We start from the raw sequence: 23830 nt of genomic DNA, 5'->3' as shown, positions 1-23830 counted from the left end.
ATAGACTTGAGGTGTTGTGTGATGAGGCTATAAAAATGAGCCAAAACTTGAGTCATATCAATACTTGAAACGTTAGCCATTAGCATTTTGAAATGTAATGTTAGTAATCTTTTATTGATACCATACTCATATTTCTGTAATTTAACAGCTTTAGATGGCCAGACATGTTTGAATGTCCTCATTAGCATTACATTATGTAACTGCTGGATTAAACTAGTCTGTCTGAACATGTGTGTGTAAGTCCAGTTGGTCCTTGGCTTTTTGTGAGCAGCAGCAAAGTGGTAATATTACAGGTTTTGCTGCACCTTTGGCTTCCATTATGATTTCTTTCTCTGGGCCGTCTGAATAAGTGTGAACACTCATATAATATTGTGAGGTTGTGAGGTTGTGAGTGTGCGCGCAAATGAAGGTCTTTTCCTTTTATGTCTGCGTTGAGATTTGCATTGTGTGCACAAGTGTGTATTTACATGTCTTTGCAAACTGTAATTGTATTACCTTCATGACTTAGTAGCATTGCTTTCTTGAAGCACATTCTCATGTTTAAAAATGGTTTTGTTTTTAATATAGCCGTATAGCAGGAAGCGGAAAAATTCCCTCAGGGTAACATTCAAGGGGAAGTGTGGAAAATGCTCTCATTCTTCTCCGTTCTCAATTTTGCGCATGTCATGGCATTCCAGTAGCGCTAAATGAGGGTGAATAATTGCTCCTTATAGAAGAGTGCCTTTCCATCCTTTTCATTTGTCCTGAAAAGTTGCACAGAAAAGCGTTCCCTGCAGTAGAAAGTACTCGTAATAACCTAACCAAGGTCATGTTGGTAATTAGAGTGTGTATGTGTGTGTGTGTGTGTACTTGTTTGCCAGTCCCCATCACACCTGAAGCCCAGACGTGAATTACGCTGTGGGAGTCTGAGCTGCACCTGTCGCAAAGATTCCTACTGCTGGGTGACTGACAGGTCTTCCACACACACATACACACACACACACAGACCAATTTATGTCTAGCCTGAGTGTTAGGAAACCTTGGAGCCCACTACTTTAGCTGAATTGCCTGAATCCATTTTTTTCCAAAGTTTTCTTTTTCATCCAACGACTATATTAAACAAGATTTTTATTCTTTTTTGAAAAGAATAAGTGGTGCTTGCCCAGGGAAAAACACCACCATGATGCCAGGGTGGTTGCTGGGTGTTACAGTTAGGTTGCTAAGGTATTGTGGGGGTTGCTGGTGTGTTCTGTCTTAATAATAATAATAATAATAATATTAATAATAATAATAATTTTCATGATTTTTTTAATAACTGATGAATTATAAAATAAAAACACAAACATTAAAATGAAATCAATTTAGGTACAGCAGGATTATATTTACAGTATGGAAAATAAACACTGAAATTGCTAAAGAGCAGGCAGCTCCGTATTTTGAATCGTGGTACTTTGATGGCATACACTGATTGTTCTGCACAGCGAATCAAATAGAAATGGACGTGGAAAATGTGTTCAAATGGAACACATTCATCTTATGAAATACAAGTAGGTATGTGGGCAGGAGTGTTAAATTGCGTTAATAATTTTAACACATTTTTTTCCCATAACTAATTAAAGGCATAGTTCACCCAAAAATTTAAATTACCACATGATTTACTCATCCTCAAGCCATTCAAGGTGTGTATGACTTTATTCTTTCAGACGAATACAATCGAAGTTGTATAAAAAATATCCTGGCCCTTCCAAGATTTATAATGCCAGTGGCAGAGTCCATCCACCATAAAAGTGCTCCACATGGCTCTGGAGGGTTAATTAAGACCTCCTGAAGTGAAGTGATGGTTTGTATAAGAAAAATATCCATATTTCCAACTTTATAAACTAAACTCTAGCTTACGCTAACTGTCGTATGCGCGTACACAAAATAGTGATGTCCAGCGGATGACGTGGGACGTAGGCAAACGCGGTGACGAACACGGAAGTGACAGACTCAAAAGTGCAGATATATAGAAAATATTTCAATATAAGCAGAGAGGTTGGAGTTTTTCCTTTGCTGTAAACAACTGGTTCTCATGAGACTAGCATATTCTCACCAGAGCTTATGCTACGCCTACATCTTACGTCATCCGCTGTCACTCTCTCGTGTACCAGTTATCAGAAGCTAGAGATTAAAATGTATAACGTTGTAAATGTGGATATTTTTCTTATACAAGCGCATCACTTATTAAAAACCTTTATTAAATCCCTGGAGCCGTGTGGAGCACTTTTATGAAGGATGGACACAGTTTATTTTTCTTCAAAATCTGGATCACTACATTACCCACTGCCATTATAAAGCTTTGTGTGTGTGTGTGTTTTTTGTGTGTGTGTGTATATATATATTTATATTTATATATATATATATATATATATATATATATATATGTGTGTGTGTGTATATATATATATATATATATATATATATATATATATATATATATATATGCCCTAATATATATACACATACACATTTAGGTTTATAGGTGGTTAAAAGTTAGACGAGCCTCAAGGGCTTAGTATTAAACTCTCCTTCAATGTTTTTTGTCTATTTTTTCATTAATTTGCCAGGTGAAAATTGTAAGTTTGATGGCTAAGAAAAGTAAAATCACACATCTCCTTGAAAAGCTGCAAGATTTAAGGTATCATTCATGTTAGTACTTAAAAAAAATAGTACTTAAGGAAACAACCCTTACTCTACATATATGAGCAGTAGTTGTGATGATGCTTGTGTTTTAAAAATGCGTAGAATATAAAGTCTTTCATTTATTATTGCATTTGATCATATGATACATATTGATGCTCTAAAATCAGTTCTGAGTTAATACTGTTTATTTAGTTTGCTTTGGGAATGCTTTTTTATTTGTTAGCATTCACCATTCTCAGGGGATGTAGAACACTAAGCCAAAGACAAAGAAGAAGTCTTTATACAAGCGAACTACCTTTTGTAGTTGCTTAACAAAGCATAGCACATAACTTCCTTACTGTTCCTAATTGCTCTTAGTTCAAGTCACTCAGCCAGGTCAAAAACTGACGAGATGAGAAATACTGTATAATGTTCCTTGTCTCCCAAATTGTACATACTTTATGTATAATAAAGGCAAACCACTGAAATCCAACACCATGTCGTGTTTAAAAATCCAACCACCATTGCTTCAAGTTTATTCTTCTTATTTCGGGGCTGGAAAGAGTGGGGGAAGAAAGAGAAAGGAAAGATGTGATTGCTCTTTGTCTTCCACCATTGACATCAAATTCCCATTTCCTAAATGTTCTGTGAAGTGTGTTTCCCTCTCCATTGGCTCACCGTCTCTGTGTGTGGTGTGTGTTGTGTTGTTGCCGTTCGGTTTTGGTGTGGGCCCACAGTGATTGAAAACAGATGCCTTGTTTTTGTGTAGTTGTCTCGCCAGGGAAAGTAATGGACAAAGCAGAACACAGGACAGCGAAAGCATAAACGAGATCTATTGCGACACAATGAAATGGGCTCGGGAAGCAATAAGCACCAGGCGCATTCTGGTTATATAAAATGGTGGCTTCTCACTCCCTTTCACTCACAGATGATTTGTATAACATAATGCACCTTCCTTTTGCCTATCATACTGCATTTAGAAAAAAAAAAACAGGCATGTAAGTAGAGTCCAAAATGAAATTGAGCCATGAAGGGCTGTTGCCAGTGTCTTGTTCTCGGGGTTTTGTAATTCAAAGCTTTACTCACTTATAAGGGGTTATCTGGGATTTTGACTGGCGACTGTTTCAATTGTTTTTATTTTTATCCTTTTTTTCTCATTTTATTATTAAACCATAATGATCTATCCAAATATATCTAATGTTTGTGGTTTCTACTTTGTTGTACTCAATAGTATTTTTTTATGTGTTATTTACCAGCTTTTTTGAGTTGGAATACTGTGAACTGAATACTGAGAATATATACTGTATACAGGCTATTCAAAAAAATTAATAAGTGAAACTCTGCAAGTTATGCAATGATAAACATGGTATATTGTCATAAGACCTTGCTGTTGCATATTTAGGTTCTTTTGTTTACAAAGACTGCATTTATTTTATCAAAAGTACAGTATAAACATTGTGAAATATTATTACTATTTAAAATAATGGTTTTCTGTTTTAATATATTTTAAAATTCAATTTATTCCTGTGATGGAAAAGCTGAAATAGAAATAATTGAAGTCTTTAGTGTCTCCTTTCATCAATTAAATGCATACTTGTTGAATAAAACTATTAATTTCTCTTAAAAGTCCAAACATTTGAACAGAAGTGTACATTAAATACATAAAAATACAGTATTGGCTAAAAAATCTTTCTAATTAGATTTAAATACTTTTAGCAATGCTTTGAATGAAATTTAAGTATATTTATAATCAGCTTTTCTGTAATTCGGTCTTTCACCTTCTAATGCATTCTGGGATTGCTTCATCTGTAAAGGATACATGTGTACCCTTCACCTGATTTTGCATTTGTTTTTGAGATCAAATAATAAATCGAAGAAGTAGTGTGCAGAGAGTAGTATGGTATCATTTAGCCCATTTACACTGACGGCGGAATGTGCTTTTTTTCAGATTTTCAAGACAAGTGAAGTATACAATGCTGTAAGTTGTTAAAATGCTTTTCTTTTAATTTAAAGCACAAATTTGGCCAGAACTGAGACTGGTTCCCCTTAAAAAAATAAATAAATAGCTGCATGACGCCCCGTATGGTAGTATTCCAGTCCAAACACAGCCAGAAATGAGTAGGAGGATGTGGGAGTGGTGTGGCCTTAAAAATGTCTGCACGCAAACAAAAGGAATACGGCCAAGCTGGCCCAATTGAATTATGGGTGATGTAGTCAGAATGTTAGTATCTCTGAGCCTCTGTCAGCCTCTCACCAATCTCATTATCCGTGCATTAGCAGCTGTGTGAGGAAGGAAAGGGGCTTTTAGTGGGAGCACTCAGGAGCTGGAGGGCTGGGCTCCAGACAGAAAGCGAAAAGAAAGCTGAGCGCTCAAGGAGTTGCAGTTGTTGTTGTTTATAATGATGCTAATGTGCATTTTCAAGATGCATGTGCATGCAAGCTCTATTATCTAGATGAGGCACACAAAGACCAGAGGAAAGGTGTAGTACACATGCTTCAAACCATTCGCCAGAACTCAGACGGCTGTGCTCCATCCATACCACTGATCAAACAGGAAACACATCCCTCCAGCTGTTTGTACTAGAAACACCATCACAAATATTAGCACTTGAAACACCATCACAAATGAAAGGATTTGAGAGACAGAGAGAGAGAGAGGAAAGCACACAGACAGACACATCCGGATGCTGCCGTGTCTCCTCTGTCCCTGTCATACACATGCAGCCCCGTTTCACTCCAGCGCTGTTGTTATTCCTCACTATAGTGTCTGAGATCTGTCTACATATCTCCGCCATCTCGGGCAGTGAGTTGTACTAACAGCTGATATGGCCGCTGATGTTCTCGTCCATTATGGAGACGTGTGGTTCTCATGGGAACTCGATCTGACTGTCATTTCCACAGCGAATAAATCTTCCACTTCCTTCAACACTCTTATAAAACTCCATCTGCTTAATAGTTGATTTTCAAGCGCTGCTTGGGATGTGAGAATTATCAGATGTTTGTCACACAGATATTTTTTTTTTCCCTTAGTTTGAAAAGGATTGCAAATTTACTTTCGAGACTAGCTTTAAGTTTAGGTTTTTTGTTGTTGTTGTTGTTTTTGTTAAGTTTAGTTTTTTTTTTTTTTTAATTTTCATATGTTTTGGTGGCTTAGTTTAATTTTTACTGGCATAGTCAAAGTGCATTTATGCAATATACAAAATCATTTAAATTTATATTTTAAATATTAATTATTTTTTAAATATATATCAGTTTCATGTTATTAAATATATTTATGATGTTTATGATGTAACATGATATGTAATATACTGTATGATATATACTGTATATTATGAAGCATTACAAATTTCATCCTTTTTAATTTTTAATAAAAAGTCTATTTTTTCTGTTTTATGTTATTAAAAATATTTATGATATAATATATAATGTAATACATTAGAAAAATTAAGCATAATGTTTTTCCCTTTTTATATAAAAAGGTATTTATATTATTTATATGTTTTGCAGCAGAATCAAAGTGTCTTTGTTCAGTTTTCAAATTATTTTTAGTTATATCTTATATTTTTAATTCTTACTTAATATTTAAATTGCATATTAACATTAATGTTAATCCTTTATTATTTATATTTAATTATATTTTAATTTGTATAGAGAATATGATGTAAATAAGACTGATTTATATTTAATACACAAGACTATTAAACTATAAAGTGGATGAGATATGTTAGGCTTACTCGATGTGAGTAATATTTTGGCACATGTGTAAACACACACTACATGATCCAGTGTCACAATGACCTTGTGATTGGTCCACTTTTCATCATCATTGCACATGTCTTCCTAAACACACCCTGAGGCTTTCTGTTAGCTTCATCGTGTGGACTTTGTTTGAAGGGACTAAAGGAAGGCAAAGGCGTTGGAGCACCATGAGTGGTTATCATTCCATATGGGATTGAGTTGTGCAAACAGCTGCTACTGGCAGAACAGCATGTTCCTTGGGCTGAAAAGACAGAGTTAGAGAAAGAAACAGACTGAGTAAGAGAGAATGCAAGAGAAGGGAGTTCCTGAGTAGTCTGGAAGATTTGACTGTGTCACATAACCAGATTGACCCTACTTCCTGTCTGTTGCTCAGACAGTGAGAGCACTGGACATCTCATGTAAATGTCTGCTTTGATGAGCTAACTCAGAAATACGGCCAGCATCTGTGTGTGCGTCACATGTTTCTTACCCTCGTCGGTGCGTGCAAGCCTTTCCTCGGTCTATGCCAGCGCTAGAGCAGAATCTTAGCCGGGATTCAAAATCGATTGGCTCCAAAGAGCAGCTCACTCTAAACAAAGACAAATGAATGATCCTCACTTCCTCTCACTCCACCTCTCAAAAAAATCTTGCTGTCTGCAATGCTCGCCTGAGGGATGTACAGCACAAGAGAAACTAATGTTGACCTGTTCTTGAGCTGTAAAAGAATTTAAAACATACAAACAATAGACCTGATTTCTTGACATGCAATAAATCAAAGTTATATAATTCATAAAAATCTCCCGCTGGATGAGCAGGCCAGCTGCAAGAAGGCCAGCGATGAGTGATTAATGCCTCTCTTTACATTTGATCTAGCTCTCATATATGCAAAAACAACACAGGGGTTTAAGAACCTGAGGCACAGATGATGCTGATCATTTTGATATGAGTAAATGATTGATGGATAGTAGGAATGATGAAGTCTGAGAGGATATGCTCCGAAAATCTCAGCCAAGAACACTGTGGCACTGACCCAGCCGTCATGGGCGCGGTATGGGCAACTACGTCAGAACGGGCTCTATACGTGCCAAAACACAGCTGTCTTGGACCCAGATGTCAAGTAAAGATGACCACAGAGACTTAAGCTGCAGCTGCTGTTGTAATGTCAGGCAGATATGAGCTCACTGAAGCGCTCGCCAGTTAACTACAGTATAGTTACGGCCTGACAGAACGCTGGAGAACCATTTGTGATGCATCATAGAACTGTAAGTGCAACTGATCCATCCAAAACTGTTTGATAATGTAATACACAGAACTGTGCTGCCTCCATTGTACTATTCTACAGATATACTGCACTCCATGCTAATTACAACATACTGATTTTATGTGTTCGATTGAAAGCTGAAAGAAACTCTTCAGTTTTACAGAAAAGCACATAACGTTTTAATGTCATTTACATCTTTGCATATTACTACTTGGCAGGTTGCGATCAGTTGCATGACATCCAAGAACCAGTGATTTTAAAGTTTGAATATGCCCCAGGGTTGTGTAAAATTGAGAACTAAAGAATTGGCTTATTCAAGAGTGTGGATTTAAATTAAAGGGAGAGTTCACCCAAAACTTCATCCTTTACATTTCCAAGCCTATATGATTTTGTTTCTTCTGTTAAACACAAATGAAGACATTTTTAAGACTGCAGTTGACGGTACAGTACCCATTGTCTACTCTATAGTATGGAAAAAAATACCATGGAAGTCAATGGACACTGTCTTATGTCTTAAGGTTTTATCTAGCTGCCTATGTCTCATTTGTTCGTTCTATCATTCTATCTATCATTCGATCTATTTTTGTATCATTCTATCCATTATTATATCCAGACAACTTTTTATCAATAAAATTTTGCTTTGAAAAAAAATTGCAGATGTGTGATTTAATTCTGTTTCCTTCCGTTTTAATTCAAAGTTGACCCTGTTTGCTATTCAAATTCTCAATTCAAATGCAGGAACTGAATTAGAATTTAAAAGAGATTTTCAGTTCTGAATGGTGCAACAACACTTGGCCTTATATCTTCTTTTGTGTTCCATGTAAAAAAGAAAGTCATACATTTTTTGAATGACATGATGGTGAGCAAATTATGCCATCATTTTCATTTTTTTTTTTTTAACTAATCATTAAGATGAAGATCCTTTTATGATTGATTGACCAAAAACACCAATTAAACACACAAACATATGCATAGTACACAAAGGGCTTGTTATATATTGGTTCCTTTACACACCACTAGTTGTAGACATTACCACAGGGCAAATGGTGCTCTTGGACACAGTATAGATGAGCTCACTGTTTCACGGTCTTGGCAAGTCTTGAGGCGTGATAGGCTATGTTGGGCAATATTACAGGCTTTGGCTCACATAAGCTCAGTGTGTGTGTGTTGAGAGTCTGTGTGTTTATGACAGAGCAAACATTAGATCGTTCAGCTATGGACATTATGTCCGTAGTGTAATGCTCTACTGGAGTAAGTCTCACTGTATTAACAAATAAATTCAACACATTAAGGCTCTTAAATACCCTTGTACGTGAAAATGGGACTGTAATGTAACGGCCATCTGATTTGTTACATTATTTGTTTGCGTCTAATATTGTGACTAAATTCCCCATTAGAATGTCTCTCTCTCTCTTTTTTTTTTTTTTTTTTTGGATTTTTAATTAAGTTTTGGCAGTGTGTTAAATGAGCTGTAGCAGTTAAGCACTTTCCCATGCCTTGCTAGAATAAACTGCTCAGATTAAGCAAGGCACAGATCTTTTTTCATCTGTGAATAATGGCCACATTGGCCTTTCTATATATTATTTTCTAAAATAATGTGGTGATTTGACCTGGCTTTTAAAAATGAATGATTGTAACATTCCTAAAAAAAATAATATGATTTAACATTTTTCAATACTTTAACATTTTATGAAAAAAAAAAAAAAGTTAGTTGTGTTGTCACACACCTGGTCTCGGGTAAAGATGTAGCAGACAGCTTTTATTTATACTGTTTCTGGCTGGATTTCAACATCAGACATTTGGAACGTATGCAGACAACAGGAAGGAGATGTTTATGCTCTTCTGCTGTTTCGAGACAACAGTCTGGCAAGCCGCTTGCTGAGCTCCATGTAAACAAGGAAGTTATGTCACCTGCCTTCTGGGTATCCTTGTGCAGACAATGTGTAAAAGTTATCGGGTTTACAAGCTTTACCAAAAGAAGTTGTCATGACAAAGTTGAATATAACTTTATATAGACAAGGTGAGTAAGTGATTCTACCACACTAGTTTTATGTAAAGAAATATTCTAAATCAGCAGCATTTGTGACATAATGTTGATTATCACTAAAGAGCAAAACTTAAGGTTATGGTGAGCCACTTAGAATGGAATGGATTTTTGGAGGAATTAAAACCAGAAATGTAAAGCTTATAATTTTATAAAAGCACTTGCACTTTACAATAAGGTTTCATTTGTTAACTTTAACTACATAAGTTAACATTAACAATGAAAAATATTTCTAAAGCATTTATGAATCTTAGTTAATGTTAATTTCACCAATTACTAATACATTACTAAAATCACAATAACTAACATTAACAAAGATTGATTAATACTGTAACAAAATATATTGCTCATTGTTAATGTTAATGGGACCTTTTTGTAAAGCATTACCAATTATTTGAGCTGCAAAGCAGTTTATCATAATTTTTTATGGCCATTTAAAGGTTTTAGCCATTACTATGTCATGACAAAACACATGTTAAATTGGATATTTTAGATTAGATTAGATTCAACTTTATTGCCATTGCACATGTAAGGTACAAGGCAAGGAAATGCAGTTAGCATCTAACCAGAAGTGCAATAAGCAGTAAGTACAGGATATACAGTGTCTACAATATGTTACAAATGTACAATAATATACAGATAAGGCAGTACTATGGACATAATTTACAGATTTTTAAATACTATCAGCATGATATACAGATAGGTGTACTATGAACATACTATACAGATGTATTGTGTAATAAGTGTATGTACACTATAAGCAGAAACTATGAACATATGAACATAATTTACACTAGTGCAATGAACATTAAAAAAGTGCATAGAAAAATATTCCAGTGTGCAAATGGATTATTCAGTATTCTGTATGAATGAACAGACAGTAGTACAATAACAATAACAAGTAGTAACAAGTGTAACTGTTTTTGTTGTTGGTGTTGTTGTTGTTGTAAACAAGATGTAGTGGTGAGGAGTGTGTAGTGGGGTGTGTGTGTGTGGGGGGGGGGGGGGGTCGTCAGAGGGACAGCTGTTAGGAAAAAGCTGTTCCTGAGTCTGTTGGTCCTTGTCCAGAGGCTCCTGAAGTGCCTCCCGGAGGGCCGGAGGTTAAACAGTCAATGGTCAGGGTGAGAGGAGTCCTTAAGAATGCTGTGAGCTCAACGTACGTAGACAGTGTTTTCTCTGGATGTTCTCAATAGCATGAAGTGGTGTTCCTGTGATGCGTTGGGCAGTTTTCAACACCCTCTGCAGTGCCTTGCTGTCAGCAACTGAGCAGTTCACATACCAGACTGTGATACAACTGGTCAGGATGTTCTCGGTTCCCAGGAACTTGAAGCTGAAGACAAATTCAACAACCATACTGTTAATGTGGAAGGAGTCATGCATGCTTCCTTTCTTCTTCCTGAAGTCCACAATGAGCTCATTTTCTTACTGGTGTTAAGGAGCAGGTTGTTGTCAGTGCATCATGCAGCCAGGTGCTGAACCTCCTCCCTGTAGGCAGTCTCATCATTGTCTCTGATGAGGCCAATCACTGTGGTGTCATCTGCAAACTTAATGATGGAGTTGGATCAATGCACAGACTTGCAGTTGTGGGTGTAGAGGGAGTAGAGGAATGGGCTCAGCACACAGCCCTGTGGTATGCCGGTGTTGAGTGTGATGGTGGTGGAGCAGGTGTGGCCTGACCTAACATGCTGAGTTCTGTTGGTCAGAAATACCATAATCCATTTGCATAGGGAGTTGTTAATGTCCAGGTCTCCAAGTTTTGTGGTCAGCTTGGAGGGAATGACAGTGTTAAATGCTGAGCTGAAGTCAACAAACAACATCCGTGCATATGTGTTGTTATTGTCCAAGTGTGTGAGTACCGAGTGCAGTACTGTGCATACTGCATCCTCTGTGCTCCTATTGCTATGGTAGGCAAATTGGTGTGGGTCCGTTTTTGGTTGGAGGGTGTACTTGAGGTGTGCTAGGACCAGTCGCTCAAAGCACTTCATAACGATAGGTGTGAGTGCTACGGGGCAGTAGTCATTTAGGCACGTCGGGGAGGAGTGTTTTGGCACTGGCAAAATGGATGTGGACTTAAAGCATGTTGGCACAGTTGCTTGGATGAGGGACAGGTTGAAAATGTCTGTGAAGACCCCTGCAAGCTGCTCTGCACATGCCCTAAGCACACATCCAGGAATGCCATCTGGGCCAGCAGCCTTGCGTGCGTTATATACTATATGCATATTGTACTGTAGCTATGCTTGCTAAACTGCAAGTATTTTAATGTTTAATCAACATGATAATCACCATTATGCTACAAATACTATTGATTTGGCTTTAACAACAATTTTTTTTTATTAAAGGGCAACTCAAAATTATTTTATTTTCAATTATTTTATAAATCATTTGTATTGTCAGTTGAGCATAAAATCTAATGCCTGGATTGAGCTTTAAATGTATTGTGAAAAATAGCCCTACGTTCAAGATAAGATACAGGCCGTCGCTCTCTCATTTTTTTTCCATGTAATCTCTTCTCTCCGTGCCATTTTCTCCCTCAGTCTTCACAGTAAGAGCTGTAAGTGTCAACATTTTTTAGCACTGCCTATTTGATCACTCGCCAGTGTGTGTGTTGCCACTGGTGACATGGTTCAGTGGCATCAGTGTGATCCCTCACTGCCTCTCAGAGTGCCTGTCCTATCCTTTATCATTTTCTATTGCCACTAAATCCGAGGTCATGACAGATAAGCCTCCATGTGGCACAGTGGTACACAATGTGTGTGTGGGCAGGTTTGTGTGTGTGTAGCTTATCCAAAAAAAAAAAAAAAAAACATTCCACTCTATCAGTCCTACAATAATTGAGAAATATCAGAGCACTCTTGTCAAAATGTAGAGAAAACATCTCTTGCAAGATTGTAAGCGTCTATTTGTTGTCAAGTGTGTGTGTAAGTGTGATAAAGAAAAGGAGGTTCATTTCTCCAGAGCTCAATAGTCTACCCTTTATCCCAATCAAGATGAAGAGGCCACGGCGAGTGAAGACGAAAGCAGAGACGCTTCAACACCACCGGCTCTATAATGCCTCTGGTAATAACAGGCTTTCATCAAGAGTAAAATGGCAACAAACGTCCGCTTCTGTTTAGTCATCAACCACAGAGTCCCTGACTGAAAGCAGACAGATTAGTGTAACTGCACAGATGGGCCACAGGAGTGTTCTTCTCTTTCATTTGATTGGGATAATCTGTGGAGTGTTGAGGAAAAGGTATTTTGTGGAGACGTCAGGCCCGGCTGTGCTGATTGGATGACGGTGGGAGGATTTACGGGAAGAAGCTAGAGCCATTGATCAAAGAGTGAGGACTGAGATGGACAAACTGACACAAAGGGATAGAGGAAGAAGAAAAAAAGTGATCAGCATGCTCAAATCAATGTGAAAGGGTGGTGTCATCCACTCAGTCCTGAGATCTGGAAGGTGGATAGTTCGATCCTTATAGGAAGATGGCCATTTATTTTCTTTTTCTTTTTCTTTTTCTTTTTCTTTTTCTTTTTCTTTTTCTTTTTCTTTTTCTTTTTCTTTTTCTTTTTCTTTTTCTTTTATTTCCTTCCTTCCTTCCTATATTCATTTGAAACACAGAAGGACTGAAAGCCTCAGTTATCATTTGCTTTCATTGCATTTCACTGACTTCCATATAATATAAGCAAGCAGTAACTTGAGACTGTCATTAGATTTGGAACAGCACAATTACAGTGAGTGAATGATTATAGATATATTTTCATTTTTGGGTGAACTAACCCTTTAAGGCATGAAATATTCCTCTGAGCCACATTAGCTCTTGTTCCAGCCTCTCTTCCAGAGCAATTGTCCCTGTATTGTCCCTTCTGTGTCGACATTGTGGGGAAAGTCATGGTAATAAATCAGTCTTGGTCTTGTGGCGATAAATAAAGATTCTGCTCTGTTCATCTGTAATTTCTTACAGCCTCTCTGTGGTAACAGGGCCGGTGTTCCCCTGAGACTCAGCAGTTGCTGTTAGGTTTTGTGATTAGGTTTTGCTGTAACATGTTTTGGTTCAGTGGTCAGTGCTGGAGTGGGTGCTATCAGACCCCTGGTGACTCTGAACACATTTTCCGCTGCCTCTTGGAGGTATGATTTTTGACTGCTTTCTACTTTCTCTACAAAAATGTCCACAAATAATTTGCAGAATTTACATTTAATTATAAGTAATTCTGGTTATCTCTACTGGTCAGTTCCAAAAGCTACTAGGTTGATCATTTTGAACAATTTTATGGCTATTTTTTAGTATGTACTAGTTGTCATATCAATGATTAAAATGTTTATAATTAATTACATTTTTTTTTATTTATTTTAAACATGCACTGCCGTTCAGTTTAGAGTTAGTAAAGATGTACTGTAGCTCACCAAGGCAGTAAATACAGAAAAAAAAAAATAGTAAAAACAATAATTTTGTGAAATACTAATACAATTTTTATGGTTTTCTATTTAAATATATTTTAAAATAAACAAAGTTTAAATTTTTAACATCCTTTACTCCAGTCTTAAGTGGGTTGGAAATCATTATTAAATGCTGATTTGGTGCTAAAGTAACAGTTAATAATCTCTTGCACCCCTATACTGTTTTGGGTTGAAAGGCAGAATGCTTTTGGCAAGTTTTTGATTTGGTCTTTAAAAGAGACCTCCATTTGTTCTTGAGCTGCATGCGAAGTTGGAGACAGAGGGGAGGCATGCGGACATCATGTCTCTGCCAGTGCAGGTGTCTTGTGGTGTACTGCGCACTGGGTGGGTGGGAGCTGGTGGGGGTTGTTTCGGTCTTTCAGTCATTTTACATGTTTTTCAAGACAAGCCGAGGATCATTGAATTCACACACTCTCACAGCTTTCCTTCCCTCATCCCGCCCACCCGCCGCTGCTGAGATAAAACTGGCCTGTTAAGCTCAGATCAATGTGTGTGTGTGTATGTGTGAGTGTGCATCTGCGCCCATTTGTGTCAATCTGAGGGAGAATGCATTAACATTTATAACTTGTGATGGTGGCCTTGATAGTGAGACAGAGCTGACACACACTCTGACACACACGAGTCCCCGCTGGCCTCTCGGCGCGCTGCGCTGTCACACACACACCCCCATTAGCATGGCGGCTAACCGCTCCTCTGCATCCATTAGAATAAATGTGTGTTAATGGATATGCTTCAGCTGGCAGTGGCTGATTAGAATAAATGTGCTTCATACAAAGCTGAAGGAGATGAACGTTCACACCCCAGCTTTAACCTGACACACCTGAAGCCATCCAGAGAGGACCAGCTAAACGCATCCTTAAGATGTTGGCACATGACACTAGAAGCATCCAACATTTCTTGGACACACTAGGGCTTGTTTTAAAAAATAACTGTTATTTCAAGTTAATGAAAAATCTTTAAAATTGTATATTTAAAAATAATAATTATATATATATATATATATATATATATATATATATATATATATATATATATATATATATAGATATATTTATATAAGTATACAATTAAAAAAAATGGGAAAATGTAATAATTTTATGTTTGCAGTGGCAAGTTAATATACATAAAGAGTAGATGGATGGCCAAAGGTAAAATTTAAAAACTAGGATAAATGTCAAAGCCATATACAGTATATCAGAGGAGCTGAAATGTATGAGGCTGTGAAAGACAAATCTACTTCACATATTCTTATATTTCAGCTGTTTGTGTTAAGGACAAAACAGACATGTGACAGCCTTTTTTATTTTATTTTATTTTATTTTATTTTATTTTATTTTATTTTATTTTATTTTATTTTATTTTTATATTTTTATATTTTTATATTTTTATATTTTTATATTTTGTTTTATTTTATTTGTGTAAAGATATTACAAGTTCCTTAGGGACTGGGCTAACCTGGTGATTATCATTTTCTTTATTCAACAGCTACCCAGTGAATTTCCCTAATGTGAGATTTTGCAATAATGTGTACATTGCAATATTTATAAAGGAATAATGTAGGGCAGGACTTGAAAGGCTATGCATTGATATTACTGGATAAAATTATTTCTTCCTGCCCATGCAGCCTTGGTTGCGTCAGCAAAAATGTTGTTTCAGAGGCAGAGAAATCTTTTACATTTTAATGAAAGATTATGAAAACATTTTTCTTCAGAATAACCTGCAGTAATGCATCATGCACAATATAAGTAAGACCATTTGTTAATGAAGTAAAAAGGGGCTAATTTGGCTTGCCTTGAAAAGCATGGCATGTCTTCATAGTAAAGTGTTTTTGTCATATTCAAGTGACATTGAAGGATGCTGGGTGATTTTATGAGCATGAATGTGTGCACTTGAGCATATCTGGGGCGGTTGAGTTGTTTGCATGTGTGTGTGTGTGTGTGTGTGTGTGTGTGTGTGTGTGTGTGCTTGCCTGAGTTTGTTGGGCGTTTTTATTGTAAGTGTTAGGGGAGTTGTATTAGCATGTGTTGTCCTTGGTCAGGGTGTTGAGCAGGGTGTTGGGTGGATGGTAATGAGGCTGAATTCATTGGGCTCTGTGGTGATCCCAGTCCATTTTGTGGCGGCGCCGTCAGCTTTCCGCTGACTCGCTCAGCCTCACCTCTCAAAAGAACTTCTAAATAACCTTGTACTGCCGAACCCATACCAGCCTTGCTGAAATACACAGACAGGGCCAGAGAGAGAGAGACTGCAAACAAAGTCAGGAAAACACACACACACAGGGACAAAAACACACATTTTGTGTGTGCAAACGTACAAGAAGAGACAAGTACATACTACATTCCTGTACATACATAGATAGCAATCTATGTCTACACATGTAGCAATTCTCAGTGAATACCATTTTTTTCCTGACAGAGTAATCCATCATTGATTGTATGCGATTTAGGCCTAACTGTTCTTGTTTCATTTCTGAATGAATTTGAGGATCTTTATTGCTTTATAGTTTTATACCTGTTGCCAAAATGTTTCAGTTATTGCAAAGAGCTTTAAGATGCTGTCACATTAGTAAAATGTCTGCAAAATGTCCTGGCCATTGTCTATTGTTGAAAGTGTATATATATATATATATATATATATATATATATATATATATATATATATATATAGTGATATATGATGCACAGATCACACTAAAGTCACTTTCAAAACGAGCAGCTTTCTGTTGATCAATGAATGACCAATTTGAACCCATTGCGAAATCTGCATGAGGAAATCTTTTGCCCTAATGCAAAATTCCCAATCCTATAGATTCTTATTGAATTGACTGGATTTTGCCTTTGAAAATTTGCCAAACAACAGTTTACTTTACAGTTTAACACAGTAAAATAATAATAATAATAATAATAATAATAATAATAATAATAATTTGTGCTAGTTTTATAATGGGTATTTGATTGTAGTTTAAGTAAAATTAATGACTCAAGTCAGGAAATGTTGAAATATTGGAAATGAATGCACACCAGGCATAGTTTTGTGACCATATTACCACCTTGGGGTGCGGTAATTTTCAATAATTTAACAGCCCATCATTAATTATTACTACTTTTATAAAGTGTTAGCTCACCAGCTAACAATAAAATGTGAATTGAATTTTCTAGAAACGCGTGAACATCACATACAAGCAAGAGTTACTTTTAGATGGAAGTACAGAACATTGCACTGGCCTCTCTCTTTCTCTCTCACTGTTCCTCTCTCACGCTCTCTCTTTCCCCCTGCTTTGATCACCTTGCCAAGTAAGAGCCCTTTCACTCCACTGAGGTTAATCCTTCCGGTTTGCACACAGAAATAACCATGGCAACAGATTATCTTTTTGCAAAGCATCACCCAACGGATAATTGATCAGACTAGAGTGGAGGCAGGTATTCTCTTCTTCCTTAACCTCTCTGGTCATTAATGAGACACGGCACACACACACAAACGCACACCTAACACCCTTGACCTTGGCATTTTAACAGGAACCCATGAAAGGCAACATGTAGTGAATACAAAGCAGAGGTAGGACACCCCTGTGTTTGAGAAAACCCCTCACGTCCGACAGTACGCACTTCAGAACAATGTCTCCTATGCCCAGAAACCCTCTCCCTGCCCTGATTGCTAGGCTTTCAGAGTCTGGATGTGTTCTGCATATGCTAGCGTAACAGCTCACACAAGTGCCATAAACTTTATTTTTTGATTATTATGACCACTCTTATGTAGCCAACAGCAGTTGACACTGTGTGAAGAATCTTGATGATGTCATTATCCATATATGGACATATGAGCTTGTGATTTCCAGTAGAAATGCTTTTTAAAGTGGTCCTTGATTATGATTCCACTTTTGTAACTTTAGTTAGTGTGTAATGTTGCTGTTTGAGCATAAACAACATATGCAAGTTATGATGCTCAAAGTTCAATGCAAAGGGAGATATTTTATTTTACAGAATTCGCTTTTTAAGACCTACAACACATGACTTGTAAGCACTACAACAAGCTTCTTCCTGGGTTGGTGACATGACGAACCCTAAAATTTACATAAATCCTGCCCCCGGGAACATGCAACAATTACTCTACAAAAATGCTACAACACAATCATGTATTTTGCTACACTTTAATAAGGATAAAACCTTATATCAAAAGCTAACATAAACAGCAGTAACATTTACAGCACAAATAACATAGCGTATCTGCAAAGTATGAGACATCTACAAAAAAAAAAAAAACATACCATTGTGATACATCCTGTAAGAGTCATGCTTGCATAGGTTCTGCTCACTCCTCTTCACTAAAATTCTCTAGGTCTGATTCGGGCTCAAAATGATATATACTCATAGCCAATATTGACGGCATTGTTTACAATACACACATGCAACTACCCCGTAATGGTAAGAGGCATGGGCAATTGTGTGAGCTGTCCCATAGTGCATTGCTCTGCAATTCTGCTCTATAGATGTATCCGGATTTCACTGGGTATTCTGCCATCTGTAGTGAGATTTCAGGTCGTAGAGGGCGGATATGTTTAGTCTGAAGGACAGTGCAGACAGCTTAGGAAGTGGATAAGGAAATTTACCCACCAGTTACTGCACTCGACCTGAGTACTACATGAAGTTTTACCTCAGGTGTGATTTCTAGGCTATGGTTGATGGTTGATATAGAAATTGTGAAGTTACATAATAGTTAAGAAGACACTGGAGTATCATTAATTAACCAACTTATATTTATTTTCATATTAAATTTTATAACAGTTATTTATCACAAAATTTAGGGCTTTCGAATTTAACAAATTAAGTTAATTAAAATGTATGATTATATGTATTTTAAATAAATACAAATAAGTGAATATATATATATATATATATATATATATATATATATAAATATATATATATATTCATCCTTATAAATATTGCATGTTATAAGCAATTTTAATTTTATATTAATTTCTGTGCATGACTAAGCAAGAGTTTTTGAATAAATAAATTCAGTAAATTTAATGATCAGTTAAATTGAAATATATAAGTGTATGTATTTTAAATAAATACAAATAGGTGTGTGTGTGTGTGTGTGTGTGTGTGTGTGTGTGTGTGTGTGTGTGTGTGTGTGTGTGTGTATAGCAGGAGTTTTTGAATAAATAGATTCAGTTTAGTGAATCATTAATTGACTAGTAAAGAGAGTCATTTGTTTCATTCCTAAACTATTTGGTGTTTCTGAACAAATGGTTTCAGATTGTGCATTTGAAGATGTTTATAGGCAGTTCCGAATCAACAGGTTTTGTCAGGTGAAGTGAACTTCTGAGTGTGTTGTAAACAGTGAACTCTGTGACTCTGAAAGCAACTCATGGGAACCAGAGCGTCATGTACATATGGGTGAGCCCTACCGACATGTGAGCTACTCCTCACGAGAGGCTGAATATGTTTTGCATGATTTGTTCATTGTTGGTGCTCAGTCACCATTTGGTTGGTCACTTGATTGTCTCGTTGACTTTGACTCTGCTTCAGTGTTGATTGGGCTCTATTTGGAGTGGGATCGGTTGTTCTCTGGGTGGAGTTGGTTTTGCTCTGGGGATTTTACTGTGTAGATGCGCCCCAGAGACAGATCCTTTGCTAAGACCTCGTCACCTTGACAACCATTGGCACAAGACCATGGGAACCAGACAAGACCTCTGCACCTGTGTTGCTGTCAGGATTGGACCTGTTGTCATGTGTGTCAGTTCCTGTTTTTCCTTATTTGGTCTGTTTCCTGTCTTTGTTTAGTTTGATTATTAATTGATTCCCCACACCTGTGTTTCCTTGTTATCCTGTCTTTATAAGCCCCAGTCCTTTCAGTTATGTTTGGTTGGGTCTACCAGTTCCATGCGTGTGTCTTCTGCCTGTTCTCCATGTCAGATTTACCCCTGTGTTGGATTAATAAAGACTATTTCGATTATTCTCGGCTCCGTGTTCCTTCCGGCAGAGTAGTGTGACAGTTGCAGCCCGGATTTAAACCACGCCATGCTGGTTTCATCTGGCCAGAGGAGAACTGGCCCCTTTGACTGAGCCTGGTTTCTCCCAAGGTTTTTTTCTCCATTTCTGACACCAATTGAGTTTTGGTTCCTTGCCACTGTCGTTGTTAGTTGGGGACGCTTGACTGATTGCACAGAAACTATTGGAATATAACTGAACTGGATGATGACATCACTGAGTCAATGAATTGACTTTAGCTGAAAAATTACTCTGTTATTGTCTTCTTGCATCATTGACAAACTATTTTCCTGTTTGACTCTGTAAAGCTGCTTTGACACAACCAGTATTGTATAAAGCGCTATACAAATAAAGATGACTTGACTTCATTGGTCTCTACATCTAGATTGCTATCTCACAGTTACATCTTTTGAAAAGACCCCCGTATCCAGAGCATGATGTTTATAAAAGTGAGCCCTACGGTCTTATGGGGCAGTCTGTAGTCCAATGCAAGCTCCACACCTCTTTCATTGAGTTTTTCACGGCTAACTTCAAACCCTGTAGAGATGTCATAGCAGACTCAAGACACATTTAGCTGGAAGTACATTGACTGTGATTGTCTTTTTTCTCTCCACCTCACTCTCATTCTCACTCATGTCATTCCCTCACTCTTTCCTTCTCAAAAAAAACTTTCATTATTAATTTTTACCCTCATATCTCAAAAAGTGCTTTTCAGTCATAATCCACCAGACTCTTTGGTTATTGCATTTATTTAATGAAAAAATCCAGGCGCCCTGGAAGACACAGCGTTACAGAGTGTGTGCTCATGTGGGTATGTGTGTGTGTTTATATAAGAGAGAGAGACAGAAAGACACAGGAATAAGGAGGATAGTGATTTTTTTTCTCTGTCCACGGTGGAGGCCGAAGTTATTAAATGTAGCGATGGAGTGGAACTTGTGGCTGTGTTCCTTTGGCTCTGGGCTTCTTATTAAAGCAGCAGAGATTGAGGTGATTTCACACAGATCTTTCTCTCTCGCATTCTTTTTTTTCTCCCCCAGTTTCCTCCCTCGCCAAATCCCGAATCACAGAACAATCAGAGAACTTTGCTTCCTGCGAGTGAAAGAAAATATATCCTCTACGCTCCGGCACAATCCAAGGGTCTTTGAGTTTGACTAAAAAATCCTTCACCTGAAGTGACCTTATTGAATACTAGAACAAACAACGCAGTCAATGGCTGGCAACATTTAGTCTGCTAGCATGCGCTAATGGTGCTGTTTTTGGGAGAGATCTCTGAGAATCTCATTTCATCTTATTCTTGGCCCCACATCACGAGAGCATCAGCGGTCTGCCGAGAACAGACATCTTCAACTCAGTCTGTAAACCTGCCAGTATGTCGTATGATACCAATCTGTCCGCGTGGAACGAGATCCACCGCTCTTCCTGAGTCCTTGCTCATTCACTCGCTTCCTCTCTCCCTCCCTTTCTGGGTGCCATCCACCCCCCTCTCATCTCTCGGCTAATGAGTCCCTCTGGACGGGCATAAAAAGGCTCTCTCATCAGCCATCTTGGAAATGATTGAGGCTTCAAAGAGCCTCCCAAGACATTAGCATAACAAGGCTACCTGCAGATACTGGCAGTGCCAGAGACCCCGAGATAGAGACAGCTCTCCTCTTTTACCTAGACAGCATGAATCATTTAACATCCCAGGCCAGCAGAGTCTCGGCTTGTGGCCAGGTGTCGCACTAGCCGCTCAAGTGGCCCTTTCTATCTCTGGAAGCCCCTTGCGCTGTTGGCGAGTTAGCTGTGATTAACAAACTTAAGATTTAAGGAAAATAACTTTTTCTTTTCATGTGCAGAACTGTAAATCTGCAACTTTTAAATGGATTTGTGTACGTTTGAGCTTAGAAATGAAGAACAAACAGAAAATTCTTTTTCAAGCATTGATGTTTTTCCAAAACTTTATTTCATAATAATTATTTGATGTTAAAGGGGCCTTTTGTCCTCCATCCTGCTGGAATATATATATATATATATATATATATATATATATATATATATATATATATATATATATATATATATATATATATATATATATATATATATATATATATATATATATTTTTTTTTTTTTTTTTTTTTTTTTTTTTTTCAACAAGTTGTCAATGAATGAAGGTGCTTTACCTTAGGAGGTCAAGTTAAGTATTATATGAGCCCCTTTCTTATTCTTTATTAACATTAAATAAGCATGCACATAAGAACATATCTAATTTTGGCTATAAAGCTCAACAATGGTAACACATACACAACATGCAACATTATAAAGCTCTATTTTGGTATTACTTATTCAACATTATAAGTTAAAATTTTGTATTATTACTTGCCATTTAGTATGTTCATGTAGTTAATTATTTTTTATGTGTATTTAGTTATTTAATTTTACTGTAACAAGGAATATATTATATTATATTATATTATATTATATTATATTATATTATATTATATTATTATTATTATATATATTATTATATATAATTATTACTACTAAAAACATATTGGAAACTTCAGGCATATGGCAGCTACACTCTTAAAAATAAAGGTTCATTATTGGCATTTATGAAGTTCTAACAATCATGGAAATTTTCCATTTTAATCTTTTTTTTTTATTATTATCGTTATTATTATTATTATTATTATTTGAAAATGTTCCAAAAACTGTTCACTGAAAGGTTCTTTGGGCAACCATAGTGTTTCTTCTATGGAAATTGCTGCAAAAAACCTTTTCAAACATATATTTTTAAGAGTGTAGCCATGATCTTTGCAGCACTACCTAGCATACAATATATGCGTGTCAGTTTAAAATATCTATAACAAAGTGAGAACAAGAGATGCCCGTTGGCCTGTTCTTTACATCACGTTGCATCCGACACTAACGCATCGTCAGGTGTACTTTCCTGTTTAGCTTAGCCATGCTCCTTCACTCTAAGAGCCTTTGCTTCCTGCTGTATTACATTTACAGATAAAATCAGCCGCTCATTTACTAAGCCTCTAAAGGTGTCGAGCTCAAGGGATTTGGTGCTCTGTTACTCTGTTGATCACTGGGAGAATACTGGGAAATTAACTTGAGTCAAACTGTGTGTAATTATATTCCTTTAAGACTGATCATATATGTTCCATTCACTATATGCAGTTGTCATTTAATGGGAATATATTGTGCTACTGTAAAAACAATATAAGTATGGCAACTATAGCAGCCAAGACTATAGTTGAAATAGTGTTTTTACAGTGTAGCTTTCTCTGAATGTGAGAACTGTTCTCATAATTGCTCACTTTTTGTCGGTTCTGTGATCTGAATAGCTCTTCAGAGGCTGCTGACCTTTCTTTGGATGTGCCAAAGGCAATTCAGTCCCTGTTACACTATCTATAACTTGTCTGCATTTCGCCAAGGCTTTACGTTATTTGCAAAGCACGCTTGGAACAGGGCATCTGGCCAGATGCTTCTCTCATGTTGTTTCAGTCACGGAGCGGATAAGAAGGGTCCGCAGAGAGCACGGTTTCCCAGCAGACGCCCTCCTCGCCCAGGTCTGGGCCAGGCCGCCTCTACCACTCCTCCCACCAGCTGATGTGGTGTGGAAAGGTCCTGACGCCTCGCGGCCCAGTCTGCATTCCTGCCCAATTACATCCAGCCCCAGCTGACTTCCATTAGACTTGATCACAGCCCCAAGACAAGGAGGAAG

The 23830-nt window shown here is 37.1% G+C and overlaps 1 protein-coding gene across 6 annotated transcripts in view; it reads left to right on the top strand.

Moving 5' to 3' along the window:
* The window catches only part of LOC109105379 (RNA-binding motif, single-stranded-interacting protein 3), a 146454-nt gene that overhangs the window by 64565 nt on the left and 58059 nt on the right, over positions 1–23830 (top strand). For 3 of the 6 annotated variants that reach the window (XM_042772964.1, XM_042772962.1, XM_042772960.1), the window contains one exon: positions 4589–4618. The exons of the other annotated variants lie outside the window; for them this stretch is intronic. In XM_042772964.1, coding sequence (XP_042628898.1) covers positions 4589–4618 — 30 coding nt within the window. The remainder of the gene's footprint in view (positions 1–4588; positions 4619–23830) is intronic. 6 annotated transcript variants of the gene reach the window in all.

Source organism: Cyprinus carpio, chromosome A16 (genome assembly GCF_018340385.1).
Source record: "Cyprinus carpio isolate SPL01 chromosome A16, ASM1834038v1, whole genome shotgun sequence".
Lineage (NCBI taxonomy): Eukaryota > Metazoa > Chordata > Actinopteri > Cypriniformes > Cyprinidae > Cyprinus > Cyprinus carpio.
The sequence above is the reverse complement of the archived record's forward strand: the minus strand, read 5'-3'. Positions and strand labels throughout refer to the sequence as shown.